Source organism: Beta vulgaris, chromosome 5 (genome assembly GCF_026745355.1).
Source record: "Beta vulgaris subsp. vulgaris cultivar EL10 chromosome 5, EL10.2, whole genome shotgun sequence".
Lineage (NCBI taxonomy): Eukaryota > Viridiplantae > Streptophyta > Magnoliopsida > Caryophyllales > Amaranthaceae > Beta > Beta vulgaris.
The window spans coordinates 45,620,855-45,645,940 of NC_079206.1; the positions used below are offsets into that span (position 1 = coordinate 45,620,855).

Sequence of the window (25,086 nt, forward strand, 5' to 3'; positions counted from 1 at the left end):
AAATGATACCTTAGTAGAGTTTTGATGAATGTAGAGTGTGGTTGGAGGAATATTCTCCTGAAGTCCATGCTGCTGTAATTGCAGACTCTTCCTCAGTTTCTTAATAAAGTTGGTTTGAATTTCTCGTCAAAAAAAAAATAACATAGTAGTACTTTTTAACATAATCAGTAGAAAAGACTGGTTATTAGCACATTGGAATGCTTTATAGATGACCAGCGTGCTTTGACTTGATGGGCGAAAACATTATATTCAAGCATCTTCTGAAACACATAAAACATATTCAGCCATTATCGTAATTTCTTGTCAATCATAAACATCTCAGTTCCTACAATACAATTAAAACGAAGAAATGATGACTACATCCCAAAATTGATCCACCATATCTATAAGCAATCGCATGGAGCTGCAACCAATAAAATGATGCAGCAGATCAAAATCTGGCAAAAACACAGACCATTACGGAACATGGATCATAATCCTATTTTTCATTTTGACTTCTTCTTCTTCTTGCCCTCGCTAACAGCTGAAACATCCTCACTATCATCTTTGCTCTTTTTCTTCTTCTTCTTGATAGTTCCATCTTCCTTCTCCCCATTTTCTTCTTGTTCTAATCTGCGCTTCTCTTTCTTTTTTTTCTTCTCAGACTTGGCATCTCCATGATCTTCTTCCATGTCTTCATCTTTCTTCTTCTCTTTCTTTTTCTTACTCTTTTTCACTGCAGAATCTGGCTGATCTGTGTCTATATCATCATCTGCAAAAGTTATATATCAACCCAAAAGGGTAAGTTGCTTGAACAGAAAGATTGTAGTCTAGACTGAATCAAGTTGTCAACAGCTGAGGGTGAGCCATAGACAAAAACTTACCATCCTTTTGGGAAACTTCAATTGCTGCTTTCATGACATCAATATTCTTGCGAGGTGCAACTCCCTTGTCATAAAAGTCAAGTCGCTCCTCTACCTGTTCGCGTAGCTTTTCACCAAAAATAGTAGAGTTCTTCTCTGTATGAATACAATCATCATATGAATCAAATTCAATCCATTTACAATGTCATAAATTGCAACCAGAAACCTGCAAGAGAGGACGTAATAAATTGCAACCAGAACAAACCTGTGAAACAATCAATACGAGAGGCAATTGAGCACTTGTTTGCAAGGTAACGCGCCATCCGACCCTTGTTCCGAGAAGATGCTCGGCCAATAAAAGATGAATGGAATATCAAACCATACTTTGGTGTGTTTCCTTTTGTTTTCAGGGCCCTAACAAAAAAAAAAAAAAAAAAAAAAGTGAACCAATTAGACTTGATATTTCCACTGCAAATAATTTGCTTTCAAGAAAAACAACATCATAGTCCCACCAGATGAGACACATCTCATAGGATTTCTAAGATAAATCTTTGACTATAATAGTGAGTAGATCGAATGGAGCTATTAGCTTAATTGAAAAGATGCAAACATCCCAATAGTCACAAAATCCAGCATCTAAACATTACCTAAAGAGTGCTTTTTCAGCACCAAGAATCTGGAGTGTGGAAGAAGGGCACTTTGCCAGATTTGTAAGACTGCCAGCATGGGAGATCAATCTGGCTCCAACCATCTCACCAATCAAAGAGGTCAAGTTTGGCGCAATGTCATTCATTTTTGTCACCAAGTAATCGTAAAGCTTCTTCCTATACTCAGCAAGATCCATTACTCTTTGAGCAAACATCTTGACATTAATCAAGTCAACGGGAGACAAATCTTGCCCTGCAGGAAAGTCAGAGTAAATAAGTTAAACATTTGACACACGTCATTCTTATAAGCATTAGATGTAGTACTCAACAAAAATTGATAGAATTTACCCATAGATGCTTTGGCAGCTTCAACGATCTCCTTTGCTTTATCCTCATCACCAACAACTTCAGTCAAGGCAGGAAGCTTCTCCTCAGACAACTCTGACTTGTTGTCAATATATTTTGCCACTTTCGCATATAAATAGTTGTCATTGATTATCTTGACCAATTCAGGGAAATGCCATGAATACCATTCCCTGCATTAAAGGAGAAAATAGTGTTTTCAAAAAAGGGCTGAAAGAGTTGAGTAATAGCTAATTCTTACTTCCCAACACATCATACTACTTCCAAAAACATCATAATAGAGGTAGAAGTGCCCAACATAGAATCCACAAGCATATAATGGACACAACACAGTGTAGTAACCGGAAGCAGGAAGCATGTGGCTAACCTGACTCGCATAGAAAATGAGTTTACATCTTTGTCGAGAGTATCAAGGAGGAAGATTGCTTGTATGACCATGTTGTCAACTCGATTAACGTTGAACTTGACCTTAGCCCTGCTGTAGCTGTGTGCCAAACCCAACTGAGCTTTCTCTAAATCTCCAGGCTACACAAATTGGGAAGTGCAAAACATGCATAAGATGATTTGTCCATAACCAACAAAAGTACAAGAAAAGCTTATTAGAAAATTAAAAGACAAAGCCTTAAAATTCCATAAAACAATTAGAAGAAAAAAGCACCTTAAGATACTTGATGAACCTTTCGAAGTGCAAACGCACACCACGCAGAAGCTCCATATCAAACTCATTACTTCTGCATTGAATCTTAGTCTCTTCAGAAATACTTGCTCCAAGTTTAGAGTCTGCTACTCCAAGAATGAATTCCTTGGCCTTTGAGTTTTGGAAACTAAGCTCCAAGAAACTTCTCAATTCATCAGTCATGACACCTGTTTAAAAGAGCAGTCTATTATATACATCTTCGATTTCTGACAATCAAAATCGACAACACAATTGCCTCGCATACGAGATCAATCACCCCTGACAGCTCTTACATAGTATCCTGGCAGACACAACCACGCCGAATAACAAAGCTGAGGGCTAATTCCTATAATTGTGCATGAACAATAAGCTGAAGATTTAGCCTTTTTGTACAATCACATTTTCTAATAACATTTACGAACGAGAAAATACAAAATTTAAACCCAGTTGGTCAGAAGCATTTACCAGTATAGTTTCGACCATTCTATAAATAATGACTAAAAACACAAACCATCACACAAATGCTACGAATACAAGTAAAAAAAATACCTAATCAATTAACATGCTATAAACAAAAATCCCAATTTAGAGAAATTTCATAGCGGCTCATCTCATAAATAGATAAAAATAAAAAATAAAAAACCCAAAACTCATACAATACAACAACAACAACAAAAAAAAAACAGAAATATGAAAACCCATATTCCAAGCCTCAAATGCAAGAACAAAATTAAAACTAGCAAGCAAGCTAAGAACTGTAAAAAGCTGCTGTGAAATAACCATAACAAATTAAGGAAAAAAAAACCCCACCTTCAGAAATAGCACTGGCTTGATTAAGAGCATCAAGGGCAGAGTCAAATGGCTGAAAAGCGGTTAACTTGACTACTTGACCGAAACGATTGATGTCAGTTACAGAGTTTCGAACTGCTTCTATGTTCTGCCCAATTTCATCCAACCCCTCTGCGAAAAACAACCCATACCCAGATGCTGATTCAGATAACAAATACGTCTTCATAGTTTCTCTCCACTTTCTCTTTCTCTCTTTCTCTCTCTCTCTCCTCCGCCTCTAATGAAGAAGTAAGAGAAGGCAAGGGTGAAGGGACTAAGGGAGAATGAGTATGTGGGGGTTAGAAGATGAATTAGGGTTTAGGGTTTTCGGCAGACTACTTTAGGGTTTAGGGATTTTTGTAGGAGCAACGGCCACGGGCCGGCCACGAGTGCTCTTCATTTAATAAATATCCAATTTTATATGCATGCAATGCTTGTAAAATCATATATTAATTAATTTAAATTTGTAATTATATCTATTTACCTGAAATAATAAGTAAAAAATAATTTATAAAGTTCTATTAAAGGAACACATCTCAATAGTGCAACAATACAATCACAAAGAAAATAAAAAATCATATTAGATGGTGTGTTTTTTAAGATATATTATATTCATCTCAAGTTCTCAATAGTGTATTTTCAATATCTATGAGGGTTCACCCACCCCGGTTACAGCCCCAAACTGACACAGGTGAACAAGTAGAGTATACTAGGGCATCACAACAAGGCGGAGCTAATCCAACATTATACCGCTCTCTAAAAGGCCTACTTTCCTCAAAGGAGAGCTTTTGTCGATGCGCCCTTAGGAATGAGACTCCCATCTTCCAGAGTCAAAACGATTGCACTGCTTGCCCGAAGCTCTGTTCCTATCACACAAGAAAGTGGCCTTTTTCGTCTCGAATTTTTCATCGAACAAATGAGAACTGAAAATAGATTCTTTTATAAGATTCGGCCGAGCGAATAAGTCAACTTCAAAGTGGATTTGTTGTGCGTAAAGACTCATGAAGGTAGTTTCTACTCACTTACTCCATTCCCACCTTGCTTTTCGTTTGACGTGAGCATCAAGTGAAAATCACCTCCACAAAACAACAATTGTCCAAGATTGCTAGATCGAGGGGGAAAGACATGCACCTAGCTAACAGTGAAGCGAAGCCTCAAACATCAAACCATACTACCCGGAAGTAGATTTAAGGAGTCTCGGAACCTGAATAACATATGCACAATATTTATTAAGTTTAGTAATCTATAATTTGAAGAAGCAAATCATAATCAAAGTTGTACATTAAAATGTGTAATAATCAAAGTGTAGGGATGGATGTGTCGGATCTGGGGGCGAGTCCAGTAAGAACTATGTCCAAACCCGATTTTTTCAAGGTATACCCAAATTTACCCTAAACACACTGAGGGTCTGTTCTCCCCAGCTTATTTTCAGTTCAGTTCAGTTCAGTTCAGCTCCCATCAGTTCAGTTCAGCTCCAATCAGTTCAGTTCAGTTTAGTTCAGTTCAGTTCAGTTCAGCTCCATTCTTTTATAACCATTTTGTTAAATATTATTATTATGTTGGTATAATTTATTTTACTAATTACTCTTATTATTATTGTTATTATTATTATTAATTAAATAAATATATATCATTACTATTAAGTATTATTATTATTATTATTGTTGTTTCTATATATTGTTTTGTTTATTATAGCTTTACTCATTATTATTACTATTATTATTAGGAGGAACATGGTTTAGATCAAAGCACAAATAAACCCACTTTTTTTAGCCCATAAACCAATCAAATCGCGTCAAGACAGTTTATGATGTCATTTTCGCGGTCCAACCCAATCATTATTTTTATTACTAAATATTTTTATATTATTAAATCTAATTATTAAAATAGTAATATTAATTTACTTCTTAGATATTATTGTTATTATATATCATCATCAAGTATTAATATATTAATACAAATGATATAAAATAATAATTATTAATTATCATTATTATCATTAATTATTATTATTATTAATTTATGATCATTAATATTATTTATTTATAACTATCATTTAAAAATATCCAAAATACTATTATTATTATTATTCATTATTATTACTTATCATTATAATTATTATTTAATATTCATATTATTATTGTTTAAAATATTATTTATATATTTATTACATTCAATTTAATTCAATTTAATTTAATTCAATTCAATTCAGTTCAGTTCAGTTCAGTTCAGTTCAGCTCCGATAAGTTCAGTTCAGTTCAGTTCAGCTGTTTTATGCCGAAGAGAACAGGCCCTGAGTCTAAAAACTTTAGACCATTACCTAAACCCGCTAGCGGGTTCAAAATGGGTCCTTAAGATTTTTATTCTAAATATCTGTTAATAACATTTCTTCGCTAAACTCTTTTACATATAACACGAAGTTAGCGCTAAAATCGACTATTAATACTTAACGAATAATGAAATAATAAATTTATAACTCAAGAAAATACTATTTAAACATATTTCAATTTAAAAGTTTAGTAAGACTATAGAAAATATGTAAATATCAAGGATGCCTATGTAAGTATCATAAACTTAAGTATATAACATTTCAAAAAAATCATTTGCTATTCTCTATTGTTTCGTCGTTATCAATATTATTTTTTTAGAGAATATAGACTTATTATTATAAGTTAATTTGCATATTGCAATTTCAACATTTTTATTTTTTTTGAAAAAAATTATCCATGGATGCATGGCTCGGATTTAGGGTGGACCTGAGCTGGCATTATTGGGCCCGGACCTAGACCTCGTGTCCATAACATTTTGACCCAAACCTGACCCAAATTAAACCCATTGGGTCTTAAAAACTTGGACCTATACCCTTAAAAATGGGGTGGTTCAATAGTGTCCGGGTCGGATCTTAGACCCACTGCCAGCCCTATCAAAGTGCAACACTTCCTCCATTCTTTTTTAGTTGCAAAGTTTTCCTTACTTGGAACTTCATATTCATTGCAACATTTCCTTATTTGTTAATATCTTCTCTCTATCTCTCAACAACTATCACATGGGTCTCACTTTTTATTTATCTATATCTCTCTCGTCGTTATATGAATTTCTTAAAAAATGTGTCAGTGGGTATGTTTCAGTTATCATAGAATAGAGAAGATATCTTACTAATCCCTCTAAATAATCCCGACCCCTTGAAAGGGAACGTTAGTTTGAGGCCCTTATTTTCCATCAGTCTTATGTCCCATTTAGAAAGTTAGTCCAATTGTAAAAGTGAGCTTGTAATACCCCTCATGATTGTATTAAAGGGATTTAGCAGTCTACTTATTCCAACAAGATGCATCTTTGTTTTAGGGAGCTCATATCCTTTAATTACTCCATAATTAAACGTGCTTAGCTAGGAGTAGTCCAAGGATGGGTGACATTGTGGGAAGTTTATCATGGAGCGCATGAGTGAGGATAAAATGCGCCGGAAGAACTTGTGTTGGTTATCGAGGACATACGTTGGCCATAGATGCCTATTCGTGACGATATACGACTTGACTCTGTATTGGTCGGGTGTTAAAAATGGTATCAGAGCAATCCTACAACCACGTGCTGATCGTGTGTATAATTAATCAAAGGTTAGTTCCCTAGTGGGAATTCTGGGGCTATGTCACTGGCTGGGGTAAAATATGTGATTAGTTTTTAGGCTGGGGCGACCCATAGGTCGTTGTGGCCGAATATGTGGAGTAATTAGAAACAACGAGGGTATTGTTATCCTCAAGTGGGTTATATGTTATGCCCCTCATGATTGTTTTAAAGGGATTTAGCATGCTACTTATTTCAACAAGATGCAACTTTCTTTTAGAGAGCTTATATTCTTAATCACTCCACAATTAAGCGTGCTTGGCTGGAAGTAGTCTAAGGATGAGTGATCTTTTGGGAAGTTTCTCAAAGAGTGCATAAGTGAGGATAAAATGCGTCGGAAGAAGTTGTGTTGGTTATTGAGGATAGTTAGTGGTCATGGGTGCCCATTGGTGACGATATACTCGACTCCGCATGTGTTACAGAGGTTTTTTTTCTTTGAAGTATGCTCATAAAATAATACTTGCCATCATTCCATCAGTTCTTCCTTCAACCACCATAACCACCACCTTCCATCCTTGCTGTAAAACCACAGCATCACCATTCTCTCTCCTATCCTCGCCGACTATTTCTTCAGCCAATGCTGGAGTGTTCACCACCGGCGAAATTGTGGTTAACGACAAATCCAATTTTCATTTGCCTTTGAGGAAAGAGGCCAAAAGAGTGAGGAGAATGAGAGAGAAAAGGAAGTTTGTGTGTATGAAAGTGATGAACGGCGAAAATTTTGAAAAATTTGAGCCTAAATTTTTTTAAATTATTTATGGCAGAATTACCTAATTATTTTATTTCTTTGAAGTCTCCTCATATAAGAATGCTTGCCATCATTGCATCAGTTCTTCCTAGAACCACCTTAAAAACTATGGGACCATCATTATCTCTCCTATCCTCACTGACTATTTCGTCAGCCAGTGCCATCGTGTTCACCACTGACGAAAATTATGGTTATCGATCAATTCCACTTTTGGTATTGGATCCAATTTCATTTGTCTTTAAGGAAACAGACCAAAAGAGTGATCAAGAGAATAAGAGAGAAAAGGACGTTTTGTGTTATGAAAGTGATGAATGACGAAAAATTTGTGGAATTTGAGACAGTATTTTTAAAAATTATCTAGGCAGAATTACATAATTAAAAGGATTTTGACGAAACCTAATTGAGATATATGCGAAAATATGTGGAATAAGAGGGAGTAAATTACAAAGAGAAAGTTCACTTGAAGATAGGAGATTGAACATGAATAAATAATAACATATCTTCGTAGTCTATACACTCAAAGGTAAGTTTCTCTTCCTTATTTTGTTTTGCCAAAAACTTGACTTTTGAATTTTGATTCTGTTATAACACAAGGTGACACTCAAGAAGGGGCGGTTTGAATTTAGTAACTAAATCTAGTCGATTTTCGCAAAAACTTGGTTATGGCACTGTGCCAGACACTGTGCGAAACACTCGTAAATCTCTGATTTGAGTTTTTGCGAAAACAAAAACTTCAAACAATATAAAATCAACACTTGAACATAAGATATAACGTGGTTCAATCTCACCTCTGAGATCTACGTCCACACATACCAAACTCTTTATTACTTTGAATCCTAAAATATCAAACCCTTGATACAATAAGATTCCCCCACTACTAACCCTAGTAGTGCTCCCCAACACTTAACTCTAAGTGTTGCTACTCTCTATAATAATAATATTACAGAAAGAAAAGATCCTCAAACGTGTGCTTCTTATTCAAGCAATTTAAAGGACAATTACAATCGTTGAATAGTTACTCAAACTAACTCGAATAGTAGTGCTATACTTTGTGCCTTAGGAAACTGTTTTCAGCTCTTAATATCTCCGATTTTTTTCTCTTTGAAAACGTAAGTTATGAGAATGAATTATAAACCCTTTTATAGTACATGTCATGGCCGAAAATCCTTCAAATATATTTATCTTTTACTCCTTAATTTAAGGGATAAAACCTTTTCTTTTTAGATGATTAAACTTTATTCTTTTTCATCTTTATCTTCAATTCTAAAAAGATAAGTTTTCCTTCAATCAATGTTTATCTATATCTTAAATAACCAAAGATTTTCTTTTATCTCATACTCTCTTAGTATCTCAAATTCTTTTTTTTCAAAAACAATTTTCGAAATTCTTATTTTTTATAAAACTATTTTACTCGGTTTTGATAAAACTTATTTTACTCGTTTTTAACAAAAACAAGTTTTAATGAAAAATTCTTTTATAAAACGTTTTTATTAAAACTTTATTATTTTAAATAAACTTGCTTTTCGAATTTTAATTTCCTTTTATATAGATATATAATATTAACATAATTATTTATTTCCTTAACTCTAAGAAAATAATAATTATCCTAATTTTATATTTCTATATTTGGCATATAATATATCACCTAGTTCAAGTACATTACTCTTTGCATAAAGTAACTAAACTTAGGAATATATATTTGAACTTCAATCTTGATTCTTCATTTCTCCAAAGTCTTCATTTATTCATTCCTTTTTCAACCATCTGTTACACACTTTCATACTAGGACATATTATATTATTTTCATCATCAAAACTTAATATGCACATGCACAACAGATTCCCTAAAAGAATTATATTTTGTTTCCCTTAAAAATTGAATTTTGATTACTTAGAAAAAATTGTATTTTGTTTCCCCTCAAATCTGACTTTCTAGCATTTTCTCAAAATACTAATGGATTCTACAGAAGAAGTAAGAAAAGTACCTTTTAATCGGATCTTCAAGTATAATTTTATCACTGAAAAGTTTTATCTTAAGAACATAGCACAAAAATAATCCATAACTTAATTTTTTATTTGCTTAGAAATTGAATTTTGATTTCTTAAGAAAATTGACCATAAATAAATGTCGTAATTTTTTTATGATTGTTGCCAAATTTTTGTGAAGGATTAAAACTAGAAATTATTTCCCTTTTTTATAAGTTTTTGACTTAGGGTACAAATAACTTTGATCATACGAAGTCCGAATTAATACTCACTTTTTTTTTTACCATTTTCAAATTTTTATACAATCAAATTAATCATCAAATTACCAAGTAAAAAAATAACCTTTGAGAAATTTCTAGTTGAATTTTTTTTTTTTTTTTTGAGGGGATTTCTAGTTGAACTTAGGATTGCATGTAATATGTGGTTGAATTACAACACTTGAAAAGGTACCTCAAACAAAAATTACACCCAAAAAAAGAACACACTGAGTTTTATGTTTTGTTATTACATGACCTTGGTCATATGCTGTTAATCTGATGTTGGTTCTATGCATATAATAAAAAGGAGATTATGGAGATAAAAGAAGGAATAAGAGGCAATTTGAGCAAGAATAACGTGAATACTGGCTTGTCATAATGAATACGGAGGAAGATGATTGTAGTTTAGAAGAGTATATTGTTATTTTTTTAAATATAAAATTGTAAAATTGATCGTTATTAGTTTATTTTTTATTTTTTAAAAAAAATTAGATATTGATATCATAGATAACTTCCATGGTGCTATTGGGATTTTTTTCTTGCCTAGCTTTAAAAAATTTGTTTAACTAAAGCAATTATATGTTGGTATTTTTTCCTTTTTCTTCTTTTATTGGCATCCCCCACCCCTTATCAGTTGTCATATATAATAGAGAAAATGAAAGAGATATTTTGGAGATAATAAAAGGAAGAAGAGGCAATTTGAGCGAGAATGTGGATGCTGGCTTGTGATAATGGAAGAGAAAGAAGATGAATGTATACATAGTTTTCAAAAGCGTTTAGTTACTTTTTAAAAATATAGAACTGCAAAATTAACAGTTATTAGTTTCCCATTAAATTAGGGACTTTTTTGTTTCTTAAATTAGATGATGATAACATAGATAACTTTCATGGTGCTATTGGAATTTTTTGCCTTTTTCTAAAAAAATTGTTTAAATAAAGTTGGTCGTTATTTCTTTTTTTTAAGTTTTCCTCACCCCTTGCTGTATATAATAGAGATAACTAGTTGTTCGATTAATAAGATTAAAAAGATGTATAATTTAGTGTTGACATTTTGCTACAAACTCAAGTCATAATTTAATGGTAACATCATGGCACTACAAATTAAGAGGTCACGGGTTCGTGACCTCTTATGCAAACACATCAGCGTGTAAGGTGGGTTGACACATGGGGTCGTATAATGCTTGGAATACTCAATCTAACTTGAATTACAATGCAACATGCAGGTGTGGTTTTTCGCTCGAGTTCACTTCGGAGATCATGTGAGATGTTTGTTAAGGTCGAAAAAGCATCAACTTAGCTAAGCTCCAAAAATTTATGAAACAAGATTTTTTTCCCCTCATTTTTTCTTCCCTTTTTTTCTCTTTAAAAATCCTAGTATGTTTTGGATCTAAACTTACATTTGAAATTTTGAATTTGGGATAGTTGACGTGTGGGTATAAGAAGATTTTGAGTTTCCATTTTGTGAAATCCAAGCAATATAAGGCTTAAGTCTTGCTGATAAATTTCAAACCCCCTGTGTATGCATTGCCGGTCCAACTCTTGATAAAGGAGGAGTACTGTGGTAGGTGGTACGTAGTATGAAACTAGTAATTTAATACAACAACTCGCAACAACAGGTTCTCAACTTGGAGACTTGTGCAACAATGATTGGACTCAGATCCCGATCTAGAACTCCGACTAGCCACCTGCAAAAAGGGACCACCCTGGAGGTTTGGGTGGTATTTCCCCCCTCCGATGCTTAAGTCATATATCAGGGATATGAAGGAACTTTTAGAGAGAGAAAGTAGAGAGAGAGAATTTATGGCAGAATAACAGTACTATGCTCTGAAAAACGTACCTTTCCCCTAATTTCAAGGACTATTTATATTGTTTGAAATGACTGTTGTACCTTGATGTCACCCTAATTTAGGAGCATCTGATTGGCTAAGCAATAATAACATGACACGTGGCAAGTGCTGACTGGTGAGTACAATTCACTCTATTGTAGAATTAGGCTTTACTGACATTGGGCCTAAGTACAATTTTAGGGCCACAAGGGAGCTTTTCAGTACACCTTTTCCTCAGAAAAGTGTACTTTAGCCCAAATAACCTGCAGACCTATGTACTTTCTTTTCATAAGTGAATGCCACATGTAAGGCCAGGATGGTGCCACGTGTCATCATTATAGCCCTTGATTTTTAGGCTACAACAGTAGGTATGTAGCGGCTAACATTAAAACATGGTCGCATCATAATGAATCGACATAAGAGTATTGTCAAGGCGTCCTATTTTAGTGATGAGCTACACTTTTTTCTAGGCTCGAATTGAGTGAAAGATGTGCAAGGGTTTGTTAGGTCATCGATCACCTAGAAGTAATGCGCCAACCAACATTAAGGATTGGTGTCAAATATGCAAGGGAGTTATACACTTCATAAGCCTGAATGTAGTGGAATATATGAAAGGGTTGCTAGATGGTAATGATAATGGTAAGGGTGGCAGGATGTTTTTAGACACAATCACATGGTATTTGAATTTTTAACGGGAGACCAATAAAATTAGTAAAGTTATGATAAGGAGGAGAATTGATATATTATGTCTAGAGGCGTGCATGCAGAAAACAAGGCAAGAGAAATAGCGTAACAGGGACATAACTTAAGCTTTGGTACTCTGCAAATTAAAGGAGCAGGGTGACATAATAGAGGTATTTAGAAATATCATTAGTGGAAAAAAGCCCATCTGATTCAATCAAAGTCGGGCTTACTGATGCGGTTTTGGTCCGCATCAGATGCGCCCGCATTAGTTAACAAAAAAAATTGATGCGGTTGAAAATCGCATCAATATAGTAAGAATTTGATGCGGTTTTCCAGAATAATTGCATCAGATTTTTTGTGTTTTTAAAAAAAAAGTTACGCATCAAAATAACCCAACAAACGAACAGAAAGAACGAAATCTACCTAAACGAAATTCGAAACCAACTAAACCAAATTTACCGAAACCAACGAGACCAACAAAATCAAACCTAAATGAAATCAACTAACGAAATTCGAAGTAGTAACCACCGATACAACGAAATTCATAACTCAACAAACGAAACCTATGCAACGAAATCCAAAATTACAACAGTTTAAAGTAAAACTTATAAACTGCAAAATCCGAAATAAAAAGGACAAAAAATTACATCCAAAAAACAATAAATTACGAAAGAAATAAAAATAGAAAAAATCGACAAAAAATTAAAATAATTATATTAAACTAAATGTACAAACCCTAAATTAAACACTGGTCTTTTCCTTCTTCATCTTCGTCCTTTTTCTTCGTCTCTTTGATTTTTCGTCTTCTTAATCCCTTCTTCATCTTCGCCTTTTCGTCTTCTTTATTTCTTCGTCGTCTTCGTGGATCTGGTGGTGAAGGGGTTAAGTGGAGGGTGAAGAGAGGAGTTGAGTTGGTTGCGTGGTGGTTTTAGTGAAGAGGAAGAGAGGGGCTGACAGATTAAGGGTTTGACAGGAAGAGAGAGGAAAGAGGAGGAGTTAGAGGAGAGAGGCGTGCGAAGTTTTGGGCGAGTGCAACTAGGTTTAGGTCATTAAAAGGAGGTTTTGGGCCTTTATTTCGGGTTCCACATTATAAGGACTAGCAGGGGTTGTGACAAATAACAAAAATCTGATGTGGTCCATCAAACCGCATCAGATTTTAAAAAACCGCATCTGTAATCGGATGCGGTCCACAAAAGGACCGCATTATATTTTCCACCTAGCTTTCCTTCCCATTTTTTAAATTGATTTTCTGATGCGGATTTTACAAAACCGCATCTGTTACTAATTGACAGATAAGACTTTTTCCACTAGTGTATTAATCTAATAACGAGTATTAACTACGAAGCTTGTGATAGGGTATCAAATCATAACTCATATTATAAGTGCCTATACACCATAAATTGTACTAGATGCCTCCATCGCAATTGATTTCGGGAGGATATGTACCTAGAAGTGGTGCAATATGTACCTAGAAGTGATAAAGTGATCATTAGTAGGACCTAAAAGGACATGTTGAATTTAATCGCAATTGATTTGAAATGCTTTATTAAGCGATTTTTATATTCTTTGACTAGAGGTGATCATGGGTTGGGCCGGGACACACCTAAAAGAATTTACCCATTGGTCGGGTCGGGCCAAAATTTTGTGCCCAAAGCCCGCCATTTTGGGCCAAAATGAGCGGGCTTTTCGGGCCAAAATCGCCCAAAAAATAGACTCAAAAGTCATTTTTTGCTTCTCCAAAGCCCGTCCAAAGCAAAAAAAATCGGGCCGGGCCTGACCGTGGGCCGAAAAATTCTGCCCAAAAATCGGGCTAGGACAGGCCAAAATGATCAGCTCTATCTTTGACACATGAACAAGGACAAGGCAACATGTATAAAACACTTAGGGGGTTAGTAGACGCAGCTCCACATTACTAAAACAACCCTAGAAACCCTCATTATTATATTCTCTTTAAAAAGATATTATCTCCAAGAAAATATTCTTTCCTCCTTCCCACAGTTAGAAAAACATAAATTGCACAAGACTTAATTGGAAAATTTGAATTTGATATTCAATAGACGATAATTTTTGACCCAAACAAACTTTAATATAATGTAAGTAAATCAGTTTTTTTTTCTCCCATAACTAATCGATTTCATGCAATTTCTATAAATTACTTGGCACTATTTCGTCCAATCCCAAAGAAACAGATTACCCTATTTCGTGCAAATTGAACAAAATAGGTTAAATTATTTCTTGGTGATTGTATGAAACAGATAAATATGCTTCTTGCAAATTGAATGAAACAAGACAAACAGTTTCATAGGGCCTTGCATCCAAATAGGAGCAGATTCCTATTGGATCACCAATGGAGACCCGCAAACATTTTTGAGATTCAAAGTTATCACATCAATTATGATCCTTCAACAAAATGCACCATTAATTAGCTACTTTATTAAATCAGTGCCTTCATTCCATCTTAATATAGTATGATTCCACCGTGACCAAAACAATGCTTTAGAAAAACAATATAATCTTCAACTCAATATTTAATTGAAGAAATTCCATCATGCCGGCACATAATTGAATTCCAATGCATGGACAAGGGATTTTTTTTCAAAACACTTCAATACAATACGAAGTATCAATATCAATGGCCTATTTCCTTCTGACTTCTCATCAGATCTGAAGGCAACCAAATAGAAACGCACAATTCAAAGATTATAAAATATATAATTTGCTTCTAATAAATTTCCTTCCAAAATCTAACTCGCTAGTTCCTTCAATTAACTAGCAATTTTCGTCCGGACAAAGATGGAGAAATATGGAGAAAGGAGGAAGAGGAGTAGGGAGAAAATAATCTTAATCTCCCATTTTCGGTCACATATGAAGAAATTGGGCAAAATTATCGAGGTAATTAGCCCCAATTTCAGACGATTTAGAAATAAGAAGGGGGGAGAAAGGAGTGAGAAATGGGTAAAGGGAGAAAAGAGTTATGAACAAGTGGGAAATTTTGGGTATTTTGATGGATTATGTTTAGTGAAGTGGGGCATGAATACTTAACTCCTATGTTTTGGACAAGGCTAGGTGGAGGGAACTTTTGTTAATTTTTCATATTTTAGTTCGTGATAATGTTGGCTTGGAACAAGCAACACAACATGCTTGCAGAATTATTTTAACGTACAAGTCTAATGTATGCCATGTGATGCTTTAAACATCCCTAGATATAATAGCAAAGAAAGTTTCATATGCGTCCCCATTACATTTGTAGGAGTGTTTGTGATCTACCTAATCATATTGTCTAGCTTTTTTAACATTCTCTATATGTCCTTAATTGTCACTAACTTTTAATGTTTTATTATGGTAACTTATATGTCGTCGGTCAAGTTACGAGGTATAATGGAGTTATAAAGACTGATAATTCTATATTTTTGAAAATTGAGTTGTTGGATTTGGAGTAAGTATCCTCAATAAAGTCTTTAATTTTCAAGAAATAATTTTGTACCTAGTAGGTCCAATTAGTGTAATATTAGTAAAATTATTAATTACCTTTTATATTTAATTTCATGGATCACAACTTAACTATTGTGTTATGGGGTGATTATGCCAATGAAATGATTAGTCATATCATTGCAAATGAAAAGGGGTTTCATTTTTCCGTAATCATCTAGTATGATAAACGGACAACCTCTCAAGGTTAATCACACTCCCTTTTCATATTATTATGTGTATTTTTTATTGTCCTGTTAATATTGTAGTGTATTTTTCTAAGCATTGATTAACAAATTACCTTTTCATTGCTTAAATTAAAGGTGGGGCACATTTTTAGAACTCCAAATATGCATCACAAATCTTTGTTGACAAGGAAATACTAGACATTGCATCTTTTTATGAGAGGTATTTTTATTTACTATAAATAGATGTATTTTTAATGTACCCAATATTTTTTAATCAACTCTTTTGGACGATGATGCACAAGTAATGTTTTGAAGTTTTGGATAGCAGCTTGAAGGATATTATGTGGTCAACTGATGGTGCTAATGATATAGTTGTTGTGTTTGCTAGTGATCTTAGGCAAATATTAGTTGTTACACCTAAGGGAACTAGGCAAGATGCTCTAATTTCGGCCATAAATTATTATAATTTGCGGGGTCCATGTAAAGGGTTAAACTTACTCGCAATATGATACTACAAATATGATGTTCAAATTACAATGGTGATGAAATTAGAGAGTTATCAGATTGGATACTAAGTGTGGATAATGGCAAGGTTGGAGGGTTGAATAATGGCACGAGTGTCATTGAGATTTTTGATGCCATGCGTATAGTAGGAGGAACATACCTTATTTCAGTAATTGTCGAAAGCACATATCCTTTCCTTTAAGATCGCCTGTGGGAAGCAAAATACTTTCATGAAAGGATTATTCTAGCTCCGACTAATGATATAGTTGAGATAGGCAATCAACATGTGTTGTCCACCATTATCGGAGAGGAAAACATCTACTTGAGATCGGATGCAATTAGCAAAGAAGAAGGTAACTTTGGGGTGCATGAACTTTGTTATACTGAATTCCTAATTACAATAAAATGTTCAGGGCTACCGAATCATGAAACAAAGTTAAAGTTGGTGCACTAGTAATTTTAAGGAATATTGAGCAAAGAAATGGATTATGTAATGACACGACGTTAGTTGTCAAGCATCTAGACAATCTTGTCATTGAAGCAACTGTCATTTCCGGTAGTAATGTCGTGAGAAATTAAAGTGTCCATCCCACGAATGCCACTCTCATTTGTCTGACTCAACCAAATTGCACATTAGATTTCAAAGAAGACACTTTCCTTTAATGGTATATTTTGCTATAACAATTAATAAACGGTTTTTTCACCAAATACCCCCGAGTTTTCATGAAATTCACCAAGTACCCCCGCACTTTTGAAAATACACGGGGTACCCCTCAGTTTTTAAATAATACATCCAAATACCCTCAATGACTAACGGCGTTAACCACCGTTAGTCATTAATCCTAATTTTGTGTTTTAAGCCCTAATTAACCCTAATCCTAACCCTAATCCCCTAACCCCTAACCCTAACCCTAACCCACCCTCTCACCACCCCCTCCCACACCCTCCCACCACCCAGCAGCTCCCCCTCCCCGCCCCAACCCAGCAGCTCCCCCTCCCTACCCCCCGCAGCCGCCCTCCCCCACGCATCTCGCCACCCTTTACAGAGCAGCAACCCTCCCCCACCTAAGCACGACTCTCTCTCCTGATCTAATTGCGCGAAAACTGACAGGGGTGGGGGAAAGTGTGCGAAAACCGACGAAGGTTGAGGAGGAGGGTGCGAAAACCGACAGGGGTGGGGGGAAGGTGTGCGAAAATCGACGAGGGTGGGGGGAAAGTGTGCAAACACCAATGAGGGTGGGGGAAAGTGTGCGAAAACCGACGAGGGTGGGGGAAAGTGTGCGAAAACCGACGAGGGTTGGGGGGAAAGTGTGCGAAAACCGACAGGGGTGGAGGGGGTGGGGGGAGGGGACTGAAACTCATCGGAGGTGAGGGGAGGTGAGCGAAATTCCAGTGGGGGCTTGGTGGGGTGGGCGGCTGCGAGGGGGTGGAGGAAGGGGCTGCGGCCTGCGAGGGGTGGGGAAGGGCGCGACAGGTGGTTGGGGGAGGGGCGGTCTGCTGAGGTGGTGGGTAGGGTGGGGTTGGGGAGGGGGGTCTGTTGGGTGGTGGGTGGATGGGGTGGTGGGGAGTACAGGGTTTAATGTTAGAAGTTAAGTTAAGTTAAGTTAGGGTTAGGGTTAGGGTTAGGTTTAAGGTTAGGGTTAGTAGTTAATTATGGCTGAAAATAACAAAATAACATTTAATGACTAACGGTGGTTAACGGAGTTAACCGCCGTTAGTCATTAAGGGCATTTGGGTGTATTGTTCAGAAACTGAGGGGTACCCCGTGAATTTTCAAAAGTGCAGGGGTACTCGGTGAATTTCATGAAAACTCGGGGGTATTTGGTGAAAAAATCGATTAATAAAAGTCAAGGACAGTCTTGTCCCACGTAGATCTATATATTCCGAGACATACATATTTTGAGCCATGGTCAGTTCTACATTGCCAACTTGCCATTTCCAGAGCCACGAGTAAAAAAAGGACTTAAAATCCTTATTCTTCATAAGAAACGTGGTGTATGTACAATTACAACCAATGTAGTGTATAAGGAAATATTTCAGTATGTATAATTTATACTACATCCATTTTTTAAAAATAGCTACACTTTACCTTTTCACGCTTGTCAACGTAAATGTTTGAACATTGATACCTCTAGATTTGCATTTAAAAAAATAAAAATAAAAAGTTCATATTACAAAAAGACAATATTTAGACGAATCAAACACGATCTCACATGACTATATTTTTTCTTACCCATTAATCACAAATGATAATTAAACATAAAATTGTCAATAGTGTCAAAACTCAAAGTGCAACCATTAAAAAGAAACGAAGGGAGTAATAGATATAAATTTTCCATCTTTATCATTCTGAACCTGTGGATCCATACACATCTCCAATCAAAGCTGGAAAATTCCTATTTGAAGGAGGCAAAACTTTCGTTTTCGAATACTAAAAAATAATCACCCACATGATCTTCTTAGCAAAAATCAAGGCAATTTAAATAAAAGATCCCGCTAAGGGATTATCACTTAGGCAAAACTAAAGGACACTTTTTACTAATGTTTTTCATGTAGGTATTCAAAAGCTGACTCATCATCATCAAACATTAGGTATGCCACCTGAACATCATCATCAAAAATCAAGGCAATCACCCGATGTAATGCACCTGAAGACAAAACAACAAAAGCATCAACGAAAAAAAACAAAAAGAAAAACAAAATAAAGAAGGAAAAATACAAGAGTACGTATCACCACTCCTAATTCTACTCGAAGATGGCAAAACAAAAAGACAATACTATACTACCACTCCAAAGGATGCGCAAGCCAACAAAATCATCAATCAAGCAAAGACCAAAAATCAAGGTAAGTTACTAATTTCATAGGTTAAATATTAGAGAAAGTTTCCTTCTACAAAATTTCTTCAAAAGTCTTATGCTCAAAAGTAGATAGATATTACTCATATTACTCATCCCTTGTAAAGGTTTATTAAAGTTCAATCAAAGTAAGTTACTATTCATATCTATGTTTTAGTTTTATTGTTTTCGTTCTATTTTCAAAACCAACTTCATTAATATGATATTAATAAATCATATATTGGAATTTGCATATAAATCTCGACAGTTTGATTTTCATCGAAGCTATTAAACTTTTTACAAGATGCCCCCCTTTTGCAACCTAATTAATCTGCCACACAGTTGAGACGACGGTCCGAAACCCGTCTAGTCATGGGTTGATCCTAGTATCAGAGGAAATATTTATTCGTAATTCATACTATCATATGGAATTTCCTCTTGACCCGCACTTTCTCTAAAACAATTTTAGGAATATTTTTTGAGAAAATAAAGACGAGAGACCAGATATAAATATTTCTTTCCAAAAAGATTGATTGCAATCACCACTTCTAAAAATATTACTAAGAAATACATCTTTATATCAACGACGATAATCATTAGGTGCAGGACATCTAAGCTTAGTGAGGACTATCTGGTTTGTTGACATTTGATAAAATCATTTTATATAGAGTTTTTAGGCACATTTAGGTTAAATAATTAGAGGATATAAGTTTATATAGTTGCATTTTAGGTGTCATTAGCATAAATTATCTATTTTGTACTCTATTATGCTTCGTTCTTGGTTTTCTTAATGTTTTAGGTAGTTTCACAACTATTTGAACGCTTTCGGAGCAATTTTGGATGAATTTGATAATTCTTGTAGTGGAAGTTGATGAATTGGAGTTCTTGATCCATGAATATATGTAATGGATGTTTTTCTTGAGCCTTATAATCACATGAAGTGAATAAGTCTTCCATGAGGATTGCAACATATCTTTCGAGAGTGAATTTGAGTTGAAAACGAAGAAATACCTTAATTCTGAAGTGTAAGAACCAAAACTTGTTCATTCTTTTGATCATAACCCAAGTTCTACAAATCTGATTGAAGTGATTCAAGTTGCTTTGGGAACTAGACTTTAAGATCTTTGCAACTACCGGTCACACGCCCGTATATGATGCTTAGAACTTGAGATACAACCTTTAAAAGTTGAACCTACAAATTTTCCTACGAACTAGCGCCCAACGGGTTGCCTCTTCTCTTGCGACTGCAATGCGGCCTAGCCCTCTGGTCTGCTAGCTCCCAATGGTCGAGCCTCGAGTCGCCTAAGTGTTTGACATGGATAAGGGCTCATGGTCGTCATCGCTACGATCAACCAATCATCGAACTTCTTTTATTAGTTTATCTTATTATTTTCTTTTCTTTCACTTATTGAGAGATTAGTTTAGAGGAAAATATAAAGGGGGAATTATTTTATTTTCTCTCTCATGCTTATTATTCCTAGAGAACTCTAGTATCACCTTTCCCTCTTCATCTCTTTTCTTGGAACCCTAATTTTTACTCTCTTCCATTAATTCAAGTTCTAGAGGTATTTTTCTATTGTTTTCTTCTTTATTAATATTTGCTATTTATTATTGTTTTCATTATTTCTCAATCATTAATTTTAGGTTAATTATTGATTTTTCTCTAGTTATTTCAATTATGAGTGAGTAGTCTATTTTTTTGGGTAAAGGGAAGGAAGACATGTTTATACCATGATGTTTATACTTTAAAGTTGATTGATTTATGAGCTAGAGTTGTCAGTAATTTCAATTGATAAGTTTTAATAGTTTGATTCATTTAATTGGCCAATATCAAGAGTTAATTAATTTGTTAATAGGAATTAAAATTTAAAGATCATATTCTTATAGGCTTCATAACAACTGGCAATTTTGAATATGTTAGTGATCGTACTGCATAGGTTGAATGAAAAGTGTTAATACCCGGTCGAAGGATTAACCATTCTTTTAATTAATCACCCTCTAGTTTATTTGTTATTGAATTGATTCATATTCTTAAATTGGTATAAGCATGGTGGACCAAAAGTATGCCCTATACTTTTAATTTATTGATTAGACCATAATCTTGTTATTATTTGTCTTTAGTTTAGTTATTAATCAAATCAAACATTCGTTTTCCTGAGATAGTTTGATATTATTAAGCGTAAATCGATAGAAATCCTCTCCCTGTGGGATCGACCCGTATTTGCTAAATCTCTGCTAACAACAGACACCGTGCACTTGCGATATTACTTTAAAAACTCATCAACATTTCTTTTTTAGGATTTCCCGTAAAATGCATAATGATCATATTAATGAGAATTAAGCTTCCATATAGAGTTTGTTGTTCATTTTCTATTTTGACATGATTAAGAATCCCGCCAATTTCTTAGTTGACCAGTAAAAAAAAGTTGTAAGAAAATCAATAATAGTATGTTCATTATAATGTTTTAATCTATTAGTAGTAATGGCCATAGTCATCTCAGATAGGACATTTAAAATCTCATATTCTCATTTTCCATCGACATTGCATTCATAGACAACAATTCCATCCTATAGTGTATATCTGAACTTATGTCGTTCTTCATATTGAATATTTGGTGGAGTTGGCCTAGTATAGTAATTTCTTCATATTGAATATTTGGTGGATTCAATTGAGAGGAGAATAGTCTAAAATAGACACGGTAAATTAATGTATTTTTTTTTACATTTTTCCTAAACTGTACTGTTAAATTATTTGAAAGGTGGACATCTAAAAATAGAGTGTCTAGTTTCCAGCGATAAGTTAAGTCTACTATAAATTTCGGAGACAATTATAATAAATTGGACCGTTACAAATATTAGTTTGAATCATATCTAAATGAGAATCTTTATAACCAACTAAACGATTATCTCGTAAAGCTATATATTTTGGGCAATCTATTCCTTCTTTGGATGAATATATCTGTGTTATTTAATATTGATCGATGGATGTCTTATTAAGTAATTTAATACTTTAAAATTCTTGATTTAAACTTGTAGTCTTTTCATGGTGTTTGATAGAGAAAGCAGTTCTAAAATCAAGTTTTTCTATTTAACAAATTGTATCTATATGTGTTTTTCGATGGAGTCCAGTTTTTAAAATTAATCAAAAAAGATATTCTTTATTATGTACTATGTTAGATCGGAGTTATTATTATCATGTGAGAGCAACTTTCTAGAACCAATAGCCATGATCATAGAACATTGTTACTTAGTGCATAAAATAGTAAAGTAGTAGATATATATAAAAGGGACCAATGGGACCACCCTTACCGCACCACCTTTTCGTCTCTTAACGGTTGACCAATGGATTTAACAAGGGGTGACCAACGTCTGACCAACACTTAGTGCAACTTCTTAATTACTAAACCCACAAAATTATATAATATATGATGTATGTAACTTTTAATGAAAATTATTGACAATAGATAGTTAATCTAGACTTAGTACATATAAAGTTAATAGGTTTCGTTTAATTATACAAAGATTAAAGTATCCTATTAATATATAGTAGCATGTAGTATGAATAGTAATCTACCACATGTTATACATAACATTAGATTTGTTTGTTCATCGTTTTAGCTAAAAAAAGGAAAACACTAAATGACAAAAAAATACCAAAATTTGTTTTTTGCATAATTAGTACTACTAGTATGATAAGTTGCACTGTTTATACATAATTTCGGTAGATCCCTGACATTTTTTTGGCTTTGATACCATAATAATCCTAGGACTAGAAGGGTTACGGGTTTCGGACCGTCTCAATTGTATGTGTGGTAGATTAATTAGGTTACGAAAGAGGAAAAGCCCAAGACTGGACAGTTTACGGGTTTCTGGACTGTCTTGATTGTGTGGCAAATTAATTTGGTTGCGAAAAGGGGTTTCATTAGGTAAGATAATCTTATCAAAATTTAATAGTTTCGGTCAAAATAAGACTGTTGAAATATATGTGCAAATTTAAGAATATGAAAATGGGATTTATTAATATCAGATTGATGATGTTGGTTTTGAAAATATGAACATGTAATGAAATCAATAAAATTATAACACATATATGAATCGTAACTTATTTTGATTGAGCTTGAATAAACCTTTACAATGGATGAGTAATATCTATCTACTTTTGAGTGTAAGGCTTTTGAGGAAATTTTGTACAAGAAAAATCTTCTCTAATAAGTAATCTATGTAATAAATTCTCTGTATTTTGTTCTATATTCTTGTGATGTTTTGTATATTATTCGTTTGCGTGCTATCTGATGTATATCACATAAATTGTTGCGCCAAACACCGATAAAACTTCGGATAAATTATTGTATTCTGCATCCATTAAACTTGGAGACTTGATTTTTTGTCTTTGCTTGATTGATTATTTTGTTCACTTGTGCATACTTTGGAGTAGTAATATGATGTTTTGTCTTGTTGTTTGTTTTGTTTGCCATCTTGGGGTAAAATTAGAAGTAGTGATATATACTCTTTTCTTTTTCCTTTTTTATTTTATTTATATTTTTATTTCCTTTAATTGATACTTTTGATGTCTTATCTTCAAGTGTATTACATGCGTGTCTTGGTATGTTGAGGTTTTATACCTGATGTTTGATGATTAGTCAACTTTTGAATACCTGCATGAACGTGTTCGTAACATGTGTCCTTTATTTTTGCCTAAGTGTAATCACTTAGCGGGATATTTTATTTTAATTTTCCTAATTTTTACCACGAGGATCTTGCAAGCTATTATTTTTTAATATGTCGAAAAAGAAAGTTTTGCCTTCTTCAGATAAGAAATTTCAGTTTTGATTTGAGATATGTATGGATCTAGAGGTTCAAAATTATCAACACCAGTTTTAAAATATTGTTGTAGCCATGTATGAAAAACAATTATTGTATTTTCGTAATGAATGAGAGTGACTGGGTCTTCTTGTTATCGTTTGATCATGTTTTTAATTTTTCAAATGATGTAGAAGAAATAATATGCTCTTGCTTGAGTGGGGTCTGTGACGACTGGATCACCACTATAAATATTACATTTTATTATATTAATTAGTATGAAATAGTGAGCTGGTTTGATCTTGTCGTTCACCATTTCTATATTTGCATAGATAATTTCTTCATACACCCATTCTAGTCTTCACATGAAATATATTGTTGAAATTATGTATTGTTGGAATTTTGTAAATTCTTTGAAAAACTCTAACTAAGGCCCAGTATCTCGTAGAAATTTCTTACTAAGCCATATTTCCATATCTGAAAATATGGATCATTCTTTTGTATGTCATTTGTAGATATGAGAAGGCCTCCGATTTGGTAGTATGCATATAGTAGTATAGACTGTCCCCATGTGCGCCAAAATACTATAAGGTCATATTTTTCCTGTTCTCAGGAGATCGGCGTACCATCTTTTGAAATTTTCCTGCTTAATTTTGTTCATGATGATTTCTTAAATATCCGTAGGAAGTTGGTAGACGTGGATGATTCATTCAAGCATAAAGAACTTGAAAATCGTCTTATGAATTGTTGTTTAAAATTTTGATGGTAGGGGAGCTTTTTTGAGTAAGTTTTGAATTCCTTGTATATGAAATTTCTT

General features: G+C 34.1%; 1 protein-coding gene across 1 annotated transcript; it reads right to left on the reverse strand.

Moving 5' to 3' along the window:
* Window positions 1-258: 258 nt before the first annotated feature.
* On the reverse strand, window positions 259-3,719 carry LOC104893495 (nucleolar protein 56). The gene is made up of 8 exons (XM_010679598.4): window positions 3,339-3,719; window positions 2,511-2,716; window positions 2,220-2,377; window positions 1,838-2,025; window positions 1,490-1,742; window positions 1,108-1,256; window positions 864-998; window positions 259-751 (listed from the first exon to the last, which is right to left on the reverse strand). The coding sequence occupies exons 1-8, from the start codon at window positions 3,541-3,543 to the stop codon at window positions 486-488; spliced, it is 1,560 nt and encodes a 519-aa protein (XP_010677900.1). The 5' UTR covers window positions 3,544-3,719; the 3' UTR covers window positions 259-485.
* Window positions 3,720-25,086: the final 21,367 nt, after the last annotated feature.